This window comes from Oryctolagus cuniculus, chromosome 13 (assembly GCF_051225735.1).
Source record: "Oryctolagus cuniculus isolate XC-2025 breed Fujian yellow rabbit chromosome 13, ASM5122573v1, whole genome shotgun sequence".
NCBI classification, from domain to species: domain Eukaryota; kingdom Metazoa; phylum Chordata; class Mammalia; order Lagomorpha; family Leporidae; genus Oryctolagus; species Oryctolagus cuniculus.
The window spans coordinates 106847977-106866990 of record NC_142879.1 but is presented as its reverse complement, the minus strand read 5'-3'; the positions used below and the strand labels follow the sequence as shown (position 1 = coordinate 106866990).

Below are 19014 nucleotides of genomic sequence, written 5' to 3'. Positions count from 1 at the left end.
ACCTCTCTCTAACTCTGACTTTCAAATAAATAAATAAATCTTAAAAAAAAAAAAAAAGTAACAGAGTGCCTGGATTTAAACCCCAGTCCCAACACAGCCGCATGGCTTTGGGGAAATTCTCCCCACCAGTTTCCTCCTTCGTAGAATGATGCTAATAGCAGGCACCCTCTAATGGTGACTGAACACCGTGTAATGTGTTTAAATAGTGCCTGACATTTGATACACTCTCAGTGAAGTATTTTCTCATGCATAAAATGGGGGGAGAAAAAATATTTGCTTAGGATTGGTGGTAGTGGTGATGGTGATGGTGGTGGTGGAGGTGGTGATGGTGGAGGTGGAGGTGGAGGTGGTGGAGGTGGAGGTGGAGGTGGTGGTGATGGTGGAGGTGGAGGTGGTGGAGGTGGTGGTGGTGGAGGTGGAGGTGGAGGTGGTGGAGGTGGAGGTGGTGGTAGTGAAGGTGGAGGTGGAGGTGGAGGTGGAGGTGGTGGTGGTGGTGGAGGTGGAGGTGGTGGTGGAGGTGGAGGTGGAGGTGGAGGTGGTGGAGGTGGAGGTGGAGGTGGTGATGATGGTAGAGGTGGAGGTGGTGGAGGTGGAGGTCGAGGTGGTGGAGGTGGAGGTGGTGGTGGAGGTGGTGGTGGAGGAGGAGGTGGAGGTGGTGGTGGTGGTGGTGGTGGAGGTGGAGGTGGAGGTGGAGGTGATGGAGGTGGTGGAGGTGGAGGTGGTGGTAGTGAAGGTGGAGGTGGAGGTGGAGGTGGTGGTGATGGTGGAGGTGGAGGAGGTGGTGGTGGTGGTGGTGGTGGTGGTGGCGGTGGTGTGGCTGACAGTGTTATCAGCCAGGCACCATGCAGCATTCTCTGTAAGAGTTCCTTCACTCAGTCCCCCAAACAGCCCTGTGTCACAGCGGAAGTCATCAGAACACAGACCTCCTTTTGCCTGTAAATGCCTGGCGCATAGCAGGTGCTTCTCAGGCAAGACCTCCTTTGAACCAGAGCTTAGAGCTGAAGGCTACATCTAAGTTCTGAGTCTCCCTGGCCGTTACAAAACCTCAGGTCTGATCCCGTCCTTACAGTGGGTGGCTGCAGAACTAAGGTTGTATTGCTATGGGTCTGGTGTTAATTTTTAACCACAAACAAAGAAGAGTGTACATTACTAAGGGAAAGAACACAGGTATTTTTTTTTCATAGTATGAGTTTTCATACTCTGAGTCAGACTTAGTGACAATGACTAAGAACACAATTTGCCTGACTTTGTCATTAACATAGGTGTTCCCGAGTAACATGACCAAAGGAAAAACTGTGCTTGTTTTGTTGGTTATAACAACAGGACTGAAAAGTGAGAAGAGTGTACAAGAAAAAAAAAAAAAAACACCACCAATGATTTGTAAAACATGAACGCTGGCTCGAGCAAAGGCTAGAGTTAACCACAGCAAGATTTTTGATACAGATCATGACTACGTACATTTTAAAAACTACCTTCACTTCTGAAGTTCTTGCTGTGAAGGTTATCTTGCTGGCTGGGAATCAGAAACTGTCCCTTCACATGAATCACTGACAAGAAAACCTGCCTTGTAATTCACTTTGGCTAATACAAGTTTTCGTAGAAACCCACTAGTTTTTGTACTCTAGGAGGCGATATCTTTCCATGAACAGCAACCATCTAGCTGTCTCTTTGCGTTCACATAGCCATTGGCTTGATAAACGTCGTCACAGCCGCCCTGCAACCCTGTGGTCACAAAGGCCTGGAGCAGGACAAGGGACCGGGCCTCCTGCTCTGTGGGGCTGAGGGCCACTGTGAAGTGTGCACAGGGCCAGCCAAGGACGAGGGACCGGGCCTCCTGCTCTGTGGGGCTGAGGGCCACTGGGAAGTGTGCACAGGGCCAGCCAAGCCCACGGCCTGACTTCCCCGCTGATGCTTCCAGTGAGTGAACAGAATATAAAACGGGTACACCTGAGTGGGCCCTGTGCTCACCCACTTTGTAAACAAGAGCACGGCACAGTTTGTTGTGATTCGGGCTGCCGTGGGCAGGCAACGTGGACACGGGGCTGGCGTCCCATCGGGCTCTGACCACGCACACGCACCTCTTCGTTCAGGTTGCTGCTGTCCTGGATGGTCTTGATCCAGGCCAACATGTCGTCTCGGTCCTCCGCCTGGAACAGGCACTCGCGGTCGGACGTGGTGAGCCGGAACACGTTTTTCCGCTTGGTCTCGCTGTACGAGATGTCTATGAGGCACGCGTTAACGCTGATGGGCTGCTCCTCCTCGCACGGAGCGGTCTGCTCTCTCTTGTCTTTGTACAGGTACAGCGAGTGGCCCCGCAGCACGACGTACATCTGCTTCCACGGCCGGATGCTCCCCCCGACCCTCTGGAAAACAGCGCAGGCTCGCCAGTGACCTACTGCTCGGCTGAGCCCCCGGGCTGGGGGAACACACTTGGTAACAGCTTGCCTTCACGTACAGACACAGACGCTAGTGCGGCAGGTGTCTGAGCTACTAACAGACACATGTGCTAGGAGGGGAAGGGTTAAAAATTGTGGGGCACAAACCAAGTGAGGCAGTGTGTTCATATACACATCAAGGATGGTGAAACCCCAACTTGAATTTAACTGGGAAGGTAAGATAAACAAAGTAATTCCAATAAGGCAAATATTGCAAAATGTATTAAAAATGCCAAGGGAACAGGACATAAGAAAAAAAAAAGGTCAGAAAAACCTTCTGAGTGAGAGTAAGACTTAGAGAGACAAGTGCAGGAGCATGCAGATGATAAAAGGAGTTCCCCAAAGAAATGTCTAATAATGAATTAACAAAGGTGATCAAATTTACAAGGCTAAGCGACACTAAACACATCCAAGGAGGACTTCTTAAAAATTTTAACTCTTCTGGCAGTGTTAAAAAGCTCTCACACATAAGCTGTTCAATTGCTACAAGGAAGCTGTATGGCAAAAATGCTACTGCATTTGAATCTACGTAGGGAAGCACAGATTGTGGGACTGCTCTGTGAGCAGACTTACTAGTGTTCCTAACGAGCGGGCAGGAGAAGTAGGCTAGTGGTTACGGCGCCTGCCTCTCACCATCAGAGGGCCTGCGCGCAACACCCGGCCCTGGCTCCCGACTACAGCTTCCTGCGGACCCTGGGAGCCAGCGGTCAGTTCTTCTGGTTGGGTCCCTGCCTCGTTCTCTCTTTCTCTAGCTCTCAAATAATAATAGCTAAGAGTTTCCCAGTTTTCCTTGATGTAGCCAAAGACTATGTTCAGTCCTCAGCCTAGACCTCTCGTGGTCTTAGGTGCAGACACCAGGCCGCCCTCTGACGCTCGCGGGGCCCAGCCCAGCCCTACCTTGCCCTTATCGGTGACGAGGGGCCGGAAGTGGAGCCACCCTTCCTTGGCGGCATCACTGAAAACCTCTGAGGAGGAGTCCTTCCGAGATCCGGAGTCTTCCGATGACTTCTGGCTGTCTGTGATCTACAGAAAAGGCCAAGAAACCAGGAGAATGTCAGCCTCTTCCTTTATAAATATTTGCACACTGAAATTCCTTTGCTGAGAAAGTCTAAAGTTCCAAGTGAAAAACCCTGACTTTATCACTTACTTTAGACAAAAATGTCCAGTCTTATTAAAAAAACGTGAATTGACTGCCATCATTCTTTAAAGCATTTTATTTGGAAGGTAGTAACAGACCAACAGTGAGAGAGAGTTTCAGTGTGCTGGTTCACTCCCTAAATGCCTACAGCGGACGGGGCTGGGCCACGGCAAAGCCAGGAGCCTGGAGTTCAGGGTGGGCGGCAGCACCCACGCACTGGAGTCATTACCTGCTGCTTCCACGTGTGCATCAGCAGAGAGCTGGACGCAAACCCAGGCACTCCGATGTAGCACGCCAGTGTCCCAGGCGGTGGTTTAACCTGCTGTATACTGTCGCACCTCCCCCTTTTGCAAAAGTCATCCGAAGGCATTTTTAGTCACTAGAAAGACAACTGAAGTAGTGTTTTCCCTGCTCTCTTGAGCACGCATTTTAATGAACAAAGGTGAATGATGTTTTAAAGAGATGGTGGGGCTGGTGCCGTGGCTCACTTGGCTAATCCTCCGCCTGCGGCACCAGCATCTCATATGGGCGCCAGTTCTAGTCCTGGCTGCCCCTCTTCCAGTCCAGATCTCTGCTGTGGCCAGGGAGTGCAGTGGAGGATGGCCCAAGTGCTTGGGCCCTGCACCTGCGTGGGAGACCAGGAGGAAGCACCTGGCTTCTGTCTTCGGATCGGCGCAGCATCAGCTGTGGCAGCCATTTGGGGGGTGAACCAACAGAAGGAAGACCTTTCTCTCTCTCTCTCTCTCACTGTCTATAACTACCTGTCAAATAAATAAATAAATTAAATAAGTAAGTAAAGAGAGGGTAATGTTGTGTGCCACCGAAGGCCGGGGGCAGCGAGATGCAGCCGTCATGGCCGAGTAGCAGCTCTGCGGCGGTGCCGAGGCTGGGCCTCGCTGCAAAAATGCCGTGTGCATGAAATCTGCAGGGGGGCTCTCAGGAGCTACCCGTGAAAGGCCCGAGGAAAGCAGCGTCCAGGGAGAATGCGAGCCAGTGAGGGCACACTGACGGCGATCGTTTTACACGCCCACCGTTCACTGTGAGTTCAGGGTCTGGTCGGCCATGGACGCAGGGACAGAGCCGGGAAGGGGCAAATCGGGGGAGCAGAATGATCTGACCACGGTGTGAAGGTCCCCCTGGCTGCCGTGTGCGGAAAGGGCTCTAAAGGGCCAAGCATGAAAGCAGGGGTCAGGGGAGCAGCTGAGGGATGCTGGTGGCGTGGACTGAAGAAGCCTACGTGGCGGCGGAGAGAAGTGTGCAGACTTAGCATGTGTGCATACAGTGGGGACGGGACCCGATGGGGCAGCAGGAGAGAGAAACGAGGCACGTGAGTGGATGGAAGCCGACACAGTGAGGTGGGGGAAACCAAGGGACAGTGAGGTGGGGGGATCCAGGTCTGGTGTCTGCGCAAACTCCAGTTGCTCCTTAACTGCCAAAAAAGACAGGCCACATCGGCAGCACAGGGGTTGCAGCCAGAAGTGTGGGCTCTGGGAGGCCTCTGCATGAGATCAGAGTGGGAAAGAACAAGCGCTAGGAACAAGCGCTGGCCGTCCCAGCAGTGTAGACACACTGGCTAGAGAGCAGAGCCATCAAAGGCCAGAGCAGAAAAGAACGCCGAGAGAGAAGCAGCGTACCAAAGTGTTCCAGGAAGGTGGGAGACTTGGGGGGATCCCACTGCAAGGTCAGAGGAGGTAAAACCCACGGTCACCATTAGTTCTGGAGTCTGGAAGTCCCTAGCAACTCTGGCATGAGCTGTGTGGCCATTCTGATGTGTGTGGGTGGGCAGGACGAGTGGAACCTACAAGCAAACTTGCACAACATCTTGCTGTAAGAGGGGAGCTTTAAGATAGGGGCGGTGGCTTCTAAGGAGGCACTTGTGCAGGGAGGAGGGGCCTCAGGGAGCGCCTGGAAAAGGCACCAAGAAACTGCACACGCGGCACCAACGGAGTCTTTGCAGCCAAAACAAAGTTCCCCTTTAAGACCCCATTTGGGGTGCCGCCTGTGTGATGGCGAATGGGACCCTGGAAGTGCCGCCCGCACGACAGAGAATTAGGCTGTGGAAGTGCTGCCGTGGGGTGGACGAGGAGCGCCGAGGGAGAAGGTGGGCGGGGACAGAGCCCACAGAGGCACTGGGGTTGGACGCGGCTCCGGCCGAGCGCGTGGGGCTGAGTGACGGTGAGCGACCGCGGAGCCGGTGAACAGGGCGATTCCTGTGTGGCGGGTCCTGCTGCTCCAGCGAGGGACTGCAGCCAGGGCAGAGGCGAGGAGGGCGGCAGGAACGAAATCAACACAGGGCAGCCAACGTGCCCCCGAATACCGAACGACTGCTGGGCAGTTAGGGTTTTGGCCTTGAATGTGTACTTCAAGCTAATTAAGAAAAATGCGTCAAAGCACACGTGGGACCAACATTCTGAAAGCACTGGTGCAGGAAAGATCGGTTTAAATAGCAAACGCCTGCGCGCTGGCGGGCAGAAATCCTTCTCTGGGTGCTTTATGGTACTGACTACCAACCTTGATGGCCTTCAGGCTACACACGTGCTTAAAAGACCTGTTGGAAAAGAAGTACATAAACATTTGTCATCAGTCAAAAAGCACCTCGAAGATAGAAACATGATTTATTATAATTAACCTTTCCTTCATACGCTGACATTTAATCATCACCATGAGAGATGTTCACAGTTCAACGTGAGAATGATGGTTTCTTTTATGCATTTTTTATTTTACATGATTTTATTTATTTCAAAGAAAGAGACATAGAAACAGAATGACTGGTTCATTCCCCAAATGCACACTACAGCGGGGGCTGGGCCAGGCCCAAGTCAGAGCCCAACTCTCAATCCAGGTCTCCCATGCGGTGGCAGGGACCCAAGTACTTGAGCCGTCACCTGCTGCCTCCCACGCTACACATCAGCAGGAAGCTGAAGTCACAAGTGCAACTGGGATTCGAGCCCTGGCCCTCGGATATGGGAAACCAGAGTAGCAAGTGGAGTCTAACCGCTACACCCAAGACCCACCCTCCAATACTTAAACTTTGAATTTTCAGTCATAAGAAGCTTTCTTAGTTGCCCTGGTAAATTAAAGATCTTTTTGCCTATCGTGTGAGATTTTCTTTTCTTTTAGATCGAAGAATGAACTACTGAGGCTCAATTCTAGGCTTCCTGTTACTGGTTAACCGCAATTGTAGTGCTGGCTAAAGGATCCCCACAATGCTCATTAGGATCCGAAGCAGGGGCCAGAAACAGCGCCAGAGAGCAGCGCACCTGCACTCGGCCGGCAGGTGGAGCCCCTGAGCCACACATGGCACAGGGACCAGTCCCCGTCCTCTCCGTCCCCTCCGCCCCCTCCACACACAAGCTCTGAGAACTCCTGCAACAGGCAAGACCTAGGGCTTCTGAAGACAACTTCAATCAGTTACAGTCTTCAGAACCATGTAATGTTTATCAGGGGATGAGGCTGCTTTATTCTCAAACTGTATTTATGCAACTTAGAATTTCAAGATGTGACTCCCCATGTCCAGCAGCATTGGCAGTCACCAACTGAACCACAACCCAAAGGATAAAGACAGATGGGACACGGGAAAAGAGGGCGCATGAGACGCACGGCCCGAGCAAAACCACCAGGCCTGTTCTCCGGGATCACAAAGCCCTTGCTCCCCTGTTGGCACCCACAGGAACAGGCAGGAGGGCAGGGTGGCCCGGTGTGCACCTGCTGTAGGGTGATGGAGACTCTGAGACGTGGGGGTGGACGACCAGCTCACAAACCAACTTCCTGCCAGCTTGGGCCCCCGCCCTGGGCACACTTCACACAACCTCCTTGAGCTGCCAGTCCAGGAAGAACTGCTTTTATGAGGGCTTATTTTACTTGTTCATAGAGAGAGATCTTCCATACACTGGTTCACTCCCCAAATGCCTGCGATAGCCAGGGCTGGGCCAGGCCAAAACGAAGAGCCTGGAACTCCATCCGGGTCTCCCACATTAATGGTAGGGCCCCAAGTCCTTGGGCCATCCACTTCTGTTTCCTTCTCAGGTGCATTCGCAGGGAGCTAGATCAGAAGTGGAGCAGCCAGGACTCCAACTGGCGTTCCAATATGGATACCCGTGTCACTGCACCACAATGCTGGCCCCCAAGAATAACTAATTTTATAGAACAATAAATAATCAGAACCTTCAGGAGATCTTAAAGATATAAAAAACTTTCTTGACAGAAGGTTCAATATCGTAAACATTATTAATATTCTCTAAGTTGAATTATAAATTAAACATTGTGTAATGAAAATATACATAAGGACTCAAGAAATGGAAAACCTGCATTTGAGCCATAAGATAATGATGGGTAATAGCCACCAGACAAGAAAAGAATTATAATACCACTAGAACTCCTGGGAGCTGGTGTACACGGGCAGAGGAGTCCCAGATAAAACTCACGACCTAGAACAGAATAGTATGTCACGAACAGGTTGTATCGGAGGGAAGGAGTGCCACGCAACAGGTGCTGTGGCGACAGGAGAGACTGGACCACATGAGCTGGCGCTCTGCCTCACTAATGAGAATAGATCAGTTCCAGATGAAATCCAAGTTGTAGGTATACCAAAAAGAAGACCATGCACATTTGAGAAGTAAATATGGAAGAATTTTGTTTTAATTCTGGACAGGCTTTTTAGTATGATTCAAAAATCCAATGACCATAATCAAACAACAAATATGACCACAGAAAAGTTTTAAACATTTTTTGCCTGATTTTTTAAAAAATGGAAAAATGTTTTTATTTGAAAGGCCAAGTGACAGAAAGAAAGGGAAAGATAGAGAAAGTCATCTCCTATCCACGGGTTTTCCCAAAATGCCTGTGACAGCTGAGACTGCAACCAGGAGCTCCATCCAGGTCTCTCAGGTGGATGGCAAGGACCCAAGTACTTGAGCCATCACCTGCTGCCTCCTAGGTCTGAATTAGTAAGAAGCTGGGTCAGAGGCAGAGATGGGACTCCATCCCAAGCCCTCAGATATGGGATGCGGGCTCCACTGTGCCATAACAGCTGCCCAGAAACGAAAAATATTGCTTGGGGAAACACTTGCAACATTTATCAGAGTAATAGTTTCCTTGACATAAGAGCACACAGAAGAAAAACCAGTAGGGAATGGGCAGAAAAAATGAAAAGGCAATTCACAGAAAAAGGAATATAAATATCTCAGATACGAAATGATGTTCAGGGGCCGGCGACGTTGCACAGAGAGGGTTAAAGCCCTGGCCTGAAGCACCAGCATCCTATATGGGCACCAGTACAAGTCCTGGCTGCTCCACTTCCCATCCAGCTCTCTGCTGTGGCCTGGGATAGCAGTGGAAGATGGTCCAAGTCCTTGGGCCCCTGCACCCACGTGGAAGACCCGGCAGAAGCTCCTGGCTCCTGGCTTCAGATTGGCGCAGCTCTGGCCATTGCAGCCATCTGGGGAGTGAACCAGCAGGTGGAAGACCTGTCTCTCTGTCTCTACTTCTCTCTAACTCTTTCAAAAAAATTAAATAAATCTTAAAAAAAAAAAAAAGAAATGATGTTCAACTGATAAGCAAGTTTCAAATTGCAACTGTAATAGGACACCATTAGATCCACCTAGAAAACCAAAGGTGAGAGGAACAGCAGAGACCTGCACACTGCTGGTGCAAATCTGATCTCGCATTGTCTTTGTGGGCAGTATCTAACAATAGATATTCATATAAAGAATACACACACCCATTGATGTAACCGTCCTGTGTTCAAGTCACTCACACATGTGCCAAATGAAGTGTGCACAAATATAGTCAATGATGTATTGTGGCAGCATAGACTACATGTCTACTAATATGATATAAAATATTGGTTAATGTATTATGGTGCAACTATTCAATGGGAAATGAAACAATCATGAAATAGAATCTCTAAAATCTGTGCACATACCATCAATCATTTGTTTATGAAAATACTCATACACATATATTTATATAAAAGCGTGTGGGTAGGTCATGGGCATACGTGATTCTATGCATAGGTTCACTCTGGAATTAGACGCAAACAGTAACAAGGGTATGTCAGAGTGGAACTGAGTAACTGGGACTGAGTATTGGATATATTAGTACCATGTCTGTGTATGACCTGACTGTTGAAATTTTTTTAAGGTTTAATTGAGTATGTTACCAAGTAACTTTGATTTTATTTACTTGCATTTCTAATTTTACAAAGTTATAAAATACAAGCCACTAAAATCAGTACTTATGTGTTTGAGTTGTGCTGAGTGTCTACTCCTACACCAAGAGGAGGCGCTCGCTACACCCGAGACTCACAATTGGGCATCTTCTCGGTAGTCATCCAGGCCCTCATCGTACGATTTGGATCTTTCTGTCTTTGAGGTGGGCTGGGCATCCAGGCTGGGGGGTCCAATGGAGTCTGCAATTGAAAGCCAACATTTAGACACTGGTGGAGTCTGTTTCCGGATTCTGTTACTGGTGACAAGATCCATGTGCCTGCTGTTCTCAGTGGGAAGCTGAGAGCGAGGGGCCATTTGCAGGACCACTCTCGAAACCTACCATGGTCGTGTGAAAGTTGCCTTCGAATTAAAGGAGCTGAGGTTGTGAGGCTGGGAGGGACAGTGGCTCTACAGGGGACTTGAGAGGTAGAGGCTGAGATGACAGCAGAAGCGGAGATGTGTGCGATGTCATGGTCAATGCTAGGGCTGGTGGGTTCATCTACAAGGAAAGAGGAAAAAGAGTATCAATGTTAAGTAGCCTAATTGCTAACTTTGGTGATTCAACACTTGCCCACCAGAGCTCCAATGCTCTGCTAAAAAAAAATCTACTTACACAGCTGGAGTCATTCCTAATAGTTCTGAGAAGACGGTTTACTCCTTCAACTGATTACCAGGCCAGAGTTTATGGATATTCAGACCCTACAACCATGCAACCAGAGCGATACTCATACACCGCCCTAAGGGAATTAATATTACAGGTTATCATTTCAGGAAACTCACGAGGGTGATTTGGGAGAAGCCCCACACAAGGTCCTCTTCCATTGCTGTAGAAAATCAAAGTCCAGGCGACAGCTGCCAGAGGAAGCTAGGTACCTGTCTCCTGGTACGTCTGTGCAAATCAGCAACAGGTGTCTTCCTCCCTCGGCAGAGGGTGAGCCTCCCCAATGAGCAGAGGTGCTGGGCACCTTTGTGGACACGTCACTACCCCAGGGCCAGGAATCTGAAGCTCCTCACAAGCCTGCTTTGTCACTCACACACGTGCACGCAGGAGGACAGCAGCCACGTCAGTGGTGCTTACTCAGTGCTAGCACCACGCTGAAGACATTCCATGTACTATTTCACTTAAGACTTGTAGACTGCTGAGAAATAGTATTTTCAGATGCAGAAACCCAGAAAGGTAAGTCACTCGTGTACAGCTGCGAACCCTGCAGGATGGGATTCGAACCCAGACAGTGATGCCACAGGTCCTGCGCTCTAAGTATACCTCATATTGGTTTTCCCCCTGGTGAATAACAGCTCTGTGCAAAATTCACTTGAATAATAGTTCTGTGCAAAATTCACTTTTGGGGGTAGGTGCTGTGGCGTAGTGGATAAAGCTGCTGCCTGCAATGCCAGCATCCCATATGCGTGCTGGTTCATGTCCCAGCTCACCGCTCATGGCCTGGGAAAAGCAGAAGATGGGCCAAGTGCCTGGGCCCCTGCGACCCATGTGGGAGACCCAGGACCTGGCCATTGTGGTCATCTGGGGAGTGAACCAGCAGATGAAAGAACCCTCTCTCTCTCTAACTCTTTTAAATGAATAAACAAACCTTTAAAAAAAAAACTTTGTTATACAAACATCAGTGGTTTTTAGGCTACAGAATGTACTTTAACAGGAAGCCAGCAATATAATTCTTAAGATTAAATACCCTAGGATGAACCCTTTCAAGATTATAATAATTTTAAAACATTAAATTACTTTAACTTTGATCAAATTCCAAGAATGCTTTAAAGATCAACATTTTAGCCAAGAAGCCTAATAAAACCACAAAATTAGGCCGGCGCCGCGGCTCACTAGGCTAATCCTCCGCCTAGCGGCGCCGGCACACCGGGTTCTAGTCCCGGTCGGGGCGCCGGATTCTGTCCCGGTTGCCCCTCTTCCAGGCCAGCTCTCTGCTGTGGCCAGGGAGTGCAGTGGAGGATGGCCCAGGTGCTTGGGCCCTGCACCCCATGGGAGACCAGGAGAAGTACCTGGCTCCTGCCATCGGATCAGCATGGTGCGCCGGCCGCAGCGGCCATTGGAGGGTGAACCAACGGCAAAGGAAGACCTTTCTCTCTGTCTCTCTCTCTCACTGTCCACTCTGCCTGTCAAAAAAAAAATTTAAATAAAAAAAAAACCCACAAAATTATAATATTTCAATTTCATGCTAAAAATCAGTAAATTCTATCTTAATTTTTTTTACAATTTTGTTAAAACCAAATCTTTGTAGCTTAAGAGACAACATCTTGAAACTTTCTCTACAAACAGGTTTTACTAGGTATACGACTGTCTACTATCACGTGGTTACGAGAAGGCAACAACCTTTTCCTCAAAAGCAAGGAGATACTGAGATATTTTAATGAAAACAGTGAGATTTCGCCAAAGCATGCAGTATTACAACACTCAGCAGCACGGATATCCCCACAGACTGCACCACCTCTTGGCAGGTGACAGCCGGCTGCGGTCAGCAGGTCTGAGGAGCCCACGGTCCACACATCTGTAAGGACCGGTCAGTCCGGGAAGGGTGGGAGAGCACTGGCCCTTAGACGCTATCTGGCTGGTGCCACACTAACAGGCTCACGAGATTTCTGAAGCAAGGACATTCATGAGAATGGTGCAGATGAGACGCACTGCACAAAATCCACAGAGAACAGATATAAAGGATTTTTCAGAAGTGATACGATGGGGGCTGGCACTGTGGCACAGCTGGTGAAACCATGGCCTGCATCACCGGCATCCACGTGGGCACCAGTCAGGTCCCAGCTGTTCCCTTTCCAATCCAGCTCCCTGCTATGGCCTGGGAAAGCAGCGAAAGATGGCGCAAGTGCTTGGACCCCTGCACCCATGTGGGAGACACGGATGGAGCTCCTGGCTCCTGGCTTCCACCAGGCCCAGATCCAGCTGTTGCAGCCATTTGGGGAGTGAACCGGCAGATGGAAGATTTCTCTCTCTTTTCCTCTAACTCTGCCTGTCACATGAAATAAATAAATCTGTAAAAAAATGATATTATACTATAAAATATATATTATAATCGAACCATCTAAGTGATGCTTAGGAGACACCGTTTCTCCAGGAAAGCCAGGCTCCCCTGGGGCCCTGTGAGGTCACAGGCCTCAGGAGTGCCCGTGACGTGCTACGGACACATTTTCCAGAGGATTTTCTGCTTTGCAAAGTAATGTGAACGTTATCAGTTTGATTATTTAAAATATCATGAGGTGGGGCCGGCGCCGTGGCTCACTTGGTTAATCCTCCACCTGCGGCGTCAGCATCCCATATGCTATTCCCGGCTGCTCCTCTTCCAGGCCAGCTCTCTGCTGTGGCCCGGGAGTGCAGTGGAGGATGGCCCAAGTGCTTGGGCACCTGCACCCCATGGGAGACCAGGAGAAGCACCTGGCTCCTGGCTTCGGATCGGCACAGCACTGGCTGTAGCAGCCATTTGGGGAGTGAACCAACAGAAGGAAGACCTTTCTCTCTCTCTCTCTCTCTCTCTCACTAACTCTGTCAAATAAATAAATAAATAAAATATTTTTTTAAAATATCATGAGGCAAAATGCAAAACATGCATAGATCAGGGATGAAATAAACTTCCAAAGGCAATTATTTTACGATCTGGAATTTCCTGGTGATATGGTTTAATTTTATTAAGTTTGGAAGAAATTTTTGAAACACACTCGATTATAAATCTGCATTTCAGGTAAATGAGTCTTCAAAATGTCCGTGGAAAATGTGTGCTATGGAAAAGTACGCATGGATTTCAACACTTTTTGTGCCAAAATAAGCTTATCTTTAAATTCCATCTTCCCGTGAGTTTGTAAAGTTCCCGCACGTGACCCAGCAAGGGGTCGAAGGCAGCTCCTTGTTCTAGGAAGGCAAGCATTTGTCCATGTGGGAGAGGGCACGGATGCTGGGCTGAGCCTCTCAACTCCGCCTGCATATGGTAAATGCACTTCACGGAATTAAAGGGAAAAGGAAATTTACATTTAAAACATACTAATTACATTACCTGATATTTATGACCTATGCTCATAAATCCAATTCTTTATTCCTTTTAAAAAATGTGAGAACTTTTCTATTGTATTTAAAGTATTATTTCTGCTATAGTTACCTTATTTCCTAGTATGAGAAGACAAACATTACTTATTTCTCCAAGTGGAAAACAAACATTTTCATTCTCGTATACAAATTTATTCAAAATCATTGTGCTTTCAGCTAATTTCTAGGTTTTTAAATATTCAAACTTAGGGGCTGGCGCTGTGGCACAGCAGGTTAATGCCCTGGCCTGCAGCCATACGGGCGCTGGTTCAAGATCCGGCTGCTCCACTTCTAATTCAGCTCTCTGCTATGGCCTGGGAAAGCAGTAGAAGGCCCAAGTCCTTGGGCCCCTGCACTCATGTGGGAGACCCGGAGGAAGCTCCTGGCTTTGGATCGACGTAGCTCCGGCCATTGCAGCCAACTGGGGAGTGAACCATCAGATGGAAGACCTCTCTCCCTCTCTGTGTAACTCTTTCAAATAAATAAATCTTAATATTCTGTCAGATGAAAACAAGTTCTACATTAAGACTTTAAATACTGCATGCAGAACAAGTGGTATAATCATTCATGTTAAACTGATTTACATAATCAAAGAACTGACTTCAGCAATGAGCCCTCAATTCACTTTTCATTAAAAGCCCCGTAGCTCTTTACAATACAGAGAACATAGAGGGCATCAAGTTATGGTATATTAAAACTAATGTGATCATTGTTTCTTAAACTGTTAAAAAAAAAAAAAGGCCTAAATATCTAAAAAGGTTGTCTTATTTTTTGAAAACAGCGTTTTCCAAAGGTAGACAAACAATCCTAATAGATCATATATACTCCATAATTCCATATGGATTTTTTAAAGTTGAGGATATACTGAAGTTATTATGTTTATATTGATTATTCATATCTGAATAAACTTTTACTGTGATTTATTTTTATTAATATTCTAAAAGAATATTTTAAAGATATAGAAAAATCTAGAAAAATGAAGCCATGTGCAAAAGTCAAACAGACATACTGTGAAACTTTATGTATACCTGTTAGTGTTATTTTTCTAAAAAAAAAAAAAAAAGGAAGGAGCCCTCACACAAGGGTACTTCAGAAGTTCATGGAAAAAAGGAATTGAAAGATAATTAAGTTTATCTTGGTACAGAAAATTTCTGAAGGTCCCTCACATGCATGGGCATCTTTTTAACTCCATTTTTCACGAACTTTTGAAGCACCCTCATGTGCAAAGAGCTCTTATAAATAAGAACCACTCTAATCACAACAGAAAAAGAGCAAAGCACACGGAAAGACACAGAAGGGATACAAAGGCCTAGTAAACTGTGCAAACCACGGCTGAAACTCTCCTAAGCAGGCGAGAGGCTCCCACCTATCAGCTGGTGCCCCTCGCCCCTCGGCCCCTTCGTTCCTCCATGCACTCCCTCCCCAGGCCACCCGCAGAGCCTGGCCGCTGCCATTCAGCTGCCGGCCTCCAGCTCTGAGGCTCAGGGGGATTCGCCGGCTTGCCTTGCCCTCCAGGGCACGGGCGTGTGATCATGATCCAGGCCACACCCATCCCAGGGCCCTGTCCCCGCGTCCACGGTGACCGCCCAAGGGCTAAGAACTTGACCCTGTCAAGACCCTGTTCAGTGCCTCCAGCAGATGCAGTAGTGGACACTGCGAAAATCCCTTTCTCTTCCCTTTCTTGGGAACAAGAAGTGTGAACAATCAACACATGCCAAGCTGCTAGTGACCACCTTTTCTACCAAGTAGAGAAAAAATGAAATTAAGGGATAAAAACAGAAAAAAAATGCAATTTTGCTGACTTCTCCTGCATATCCACTTCTCCTGCCATGAATGGAATCAGGTCTACCCAGAGCTTCTTTGGAGCTAAGATAAATTGAGGGCTAATTTCAAATAGCACTGTATAGTCTGTGGCCAACATAAAGGTGGAAGACAGTGTGCCTGTGGCTCCCTCCCAGGAACCACATGCCTGCCACCCACACCCACGTCCAGTGCTGCAGGTTACAGCCAGACCAGAACAGGCCCTGTCCACAATGTGCTGAGTTACCAAGAACGCCCCTCCCAGTGCCGTAATGGCTCTAGAAACAAGTGTGTTAGACACGTAACGTATGTTTTACAATTAGGGTTAAGAATAACTCAATGGGGGCTGGTGTTGTGGCACAGTGGGTTAAAGCCCTGGCCCACAGTGCCAACACTCCACATGGATACTGGTTCCAGTCCCACTGTTCCACTTCTGATCCAGCTCCTTGCTGGTGAGCCTGGGAAAGTAGCAGAGGATGGCCAAGTGCCCGGGCCCTGCCACCCATGTGGGAGACCTGGATGAAGCTCTTGGCTCCTGGCTTTGGCCTGGCCTGGCCCAGCCCCAGTCGCTGTGGCCATTTGGGGAGTGAATGAGTGGATGGAGGACTTCTGTCTCTTTAACTGTGCCTTTCAAATAAATAAAATAAATATTTGAAAAAAAAAATAGCTCAGTGAGACTGGCAGAATTTCTGAAACAGAATGTGGCAACACAGTTTCTCTACATTGTTATGCATTTTACTTTATCTCTGCTGGGAAGAGGCCCTCCTACCCCTCCCCAAAAGCCAGCATAATAAGGGAAGGTACGTTAACACTACAATATTAGCTATTATTCCAGAATAAACCGGATATGCAGGAGGAGAGGTAAATTTGAAGAGTTGGAAGAAATGATAACTGACATAAGATTAAATAAGGCTTCCAAAACAGCAACCATATGATACATACACCTTTTTTCACTGGTCTGTTCCAACCCTTACACACAGGGACATTCACAGCAAAAGGCCTAAAATGCCAGTCTATACCTCAAGCAAGCCAAAAGCTTAAAATCTTTGAGATTTTTTTTGTCTTTAAGGAAAATGAGAAATATTAATAGAATCTTTGTCTTAAACATAAATTCAAATGTGACAAATATTCTCTCTTTGCGTACTACTAAGTTTAAATCAAGGAGCTGAACAGTTACGTAAAGTTAAATTACCTTCATATGTGCAAAGCTCTTTGCAAGTAGCATCTTACTCATCCTTGACAATGCCATTTTTTCATCACTGATGTTTTTATTTTTATAACCTACATCAAACCCAGTGAAAAAAGTCGTCCTTAAAAACTGGGTTCTCCAGGCAAATTTCACTTAATACCAATTACTGAACAATACATTCATACTCAATACTGGACATCAGGAGAAAAGGTTATAAAACAGCATGCTGAACATTAAACTAACACCTTTATATTAAACTAAAAAGGATATAGTAGAAAGACTGTAAGACACTGCATACCATAGTGGAAAGATTATAACTTGAGTACACTAAAGTACACGTCTAGCCTGTGGTCGTCAGGTGACAGATCCTACTCGGAACAGTAAGTCCTGTTACCTTGCACACGAGCTAGCAAGAGATGCCACCCCTGGGTTCAAACATCCCCTTTTTAAAAAATACTAAACTCAGTCATCATTTGAGGTGAGTTTTTTGTTAAGATCAAGCATATTTAATGGTCAGTTTCTCTCTCTCTCTCTCTTTTTTTTTTTTTTAACAGGCAGAGTGGATAGTGAGAGAGAGAGACAGAGAGAAAGGTTTTCCTTTTGCCGCTGGTTCACCCTCCAATGACCGCCGCGGCCGGCACACCGTGCTGATCTGATGGCAGGAGCCAGGTGCTTCTCCTGGTCTCCCATGGGGTACAGGGCCCAAGCACTTGGGCCATCCTCCACTGCACTCCCTGGCCACAGCAGAGAGCTGGCCTGGAAGAGGGGCAACCAGGACAGAATCCGGCGCCCCAACTGGGACTAGAACTCGGTGTGCCGGCGCCGCTAGGTGGAGGATTAGCCTAGTGAGCTGCGGCGCCAGCCAATGGTCAGTTTCATGAACAGGCAGGGTAGCGTGCAGGACAGCAACACAGCACATCCTCGGTAAAAACCCAAGTGGAAGTAACAACGAGATATCATGTTACAATTGCTGTGAATTTTTTAAGCTATTTCTCCATTTGAATGGGAGAGTGACACACACACAGAGACAGACAGACATTCTAGAAAGATATTCTCTATCCACTGGTTCACTCCCCAAATGGCTCCAATGGCTGGGGCTGGTCCAGGCCGAAGCCAGGTGCCCAGAGCTCCATCTGGGTCTCCCACATGGGTGGCAGGGGCCCAAATGCTTGGGGCATCTTCTTCTGCTTTCCCAGATACATTAGCAGGGAGCTGGATCAGAAATGGAGCAGCCAGGACTCACACTGGCCCTCCAATATGGGATGCTGGCATTGCAGACAGCAGCTCAGCTCACTGTGCCGTGACACCAGGCCCACTTTGCTGAATTTCTGCAGTGCCATAGATCAGACTAGTTACCCTCAAGTTTTAAGATTTCAGGGGTAGCCAGTGCTGTGGCATAGCAGGTTACGCCTCTGCCTGCAGCATCGGCATCCAATATAGGCACTGGATTAGAGTCCACCTGCATGTTGGAATGCCTGGTTCAAGTCCTGGCTCCTCCACTTCCCAGTCCAGCTTCCTATTAATGTGCTCTCCGGAAGGTAGCAGGTGATGGCTCAAGTACTTGGGTCCTTGTCACCCATGTGGGAGACCTGAATGGAATTCCTAGCTCATGGGTTTGGCCTGTACCATCTCTGGCTCTGGCAGGCATTTGGGGGAGAGAAAAAGCAAATGCAAGATCTCTTTGTCTTTCAAATAAAATGAACATAAATATTTTAAAAACAATTTAAAAATAAATTAATGTATCACCTAGAACATAAAGGAGCTGGACCGGGTGACCAGCATGGTCAGTTCAAAAGCACCATAATCACACATCTGCTAAAGGGGTAGAATTATCTGAACCAGAAGTATGCACTGAGCCTAGCGCTTATGATGCCCACGTCCCACACGTAAGCACCTGGACCCAACTCCTCAGTCCCTCTGGCTCCTGGCCCCAGCTTCCTGTCAATGCAGACCCTGCAAGGCAGCAGTAATGATTCAGGCAACGGAGTAATGATGCACGTGAGAGACCCTGCACTGTTTGCCCCTCTCTGCGTGACTCCCAAATAAATAAAAATACATTAAAAAGTAAAAAGAAATGGCAAAAGGATGGCAAAATGAATTTGAGACAAAACCCTAGATGCAGCTAATACAGCAGTTTTTTTTTTTTTTAACATCTTAATAATTGTTAAGAGTAGTATGGATGACAGAAGTGT

The 19014-nt window shown here is 47.8% G+C and overlaps 1 protein-coding gene across 5 annotated transcripts in view; it reads right to left on the bottom strand.

Annotated features, from left to right (window-relative positions):
* The window catches only part of ARHGAP21 (Rho GTPase activating protein 21), a 152938-nt gene that overhangs the window by 16081 nt on the left and 117843 nt on the right, over window positions 1-19014 (bottom strand). For all 5 annotated transcript variants that reach the window (XR_016219907.1, XR_007909763.3, XM_089312456.1 and 2 more), the window contains exons 10-14: window positions 10123-10281; window positions 9880-9982; window positions 6085-6121; window positions 3333-3458; window positions 2079-2363 (exon numbers count right to left, since the gene is read on the bottom strand). Coding sequence is in view for 3 of the 5 variants with exons in the window: in XM_089312456.1 (XP_089168582.1) it covers window positions 2079-2363; window positions 3333-3458; window positions 6085-6121; window positions 9880-9982; window positions 10123-10281 (710 nt within the window). In the remaining 2 variants the exon portion in view is untranslated. The remainder of the gene's footprint in view (window positions 1-2078; window positions 2364-3332; window positions 3459-6084; window positions 6122-9879; window positions 9983-10122; window positions 10282-19014) is intronic.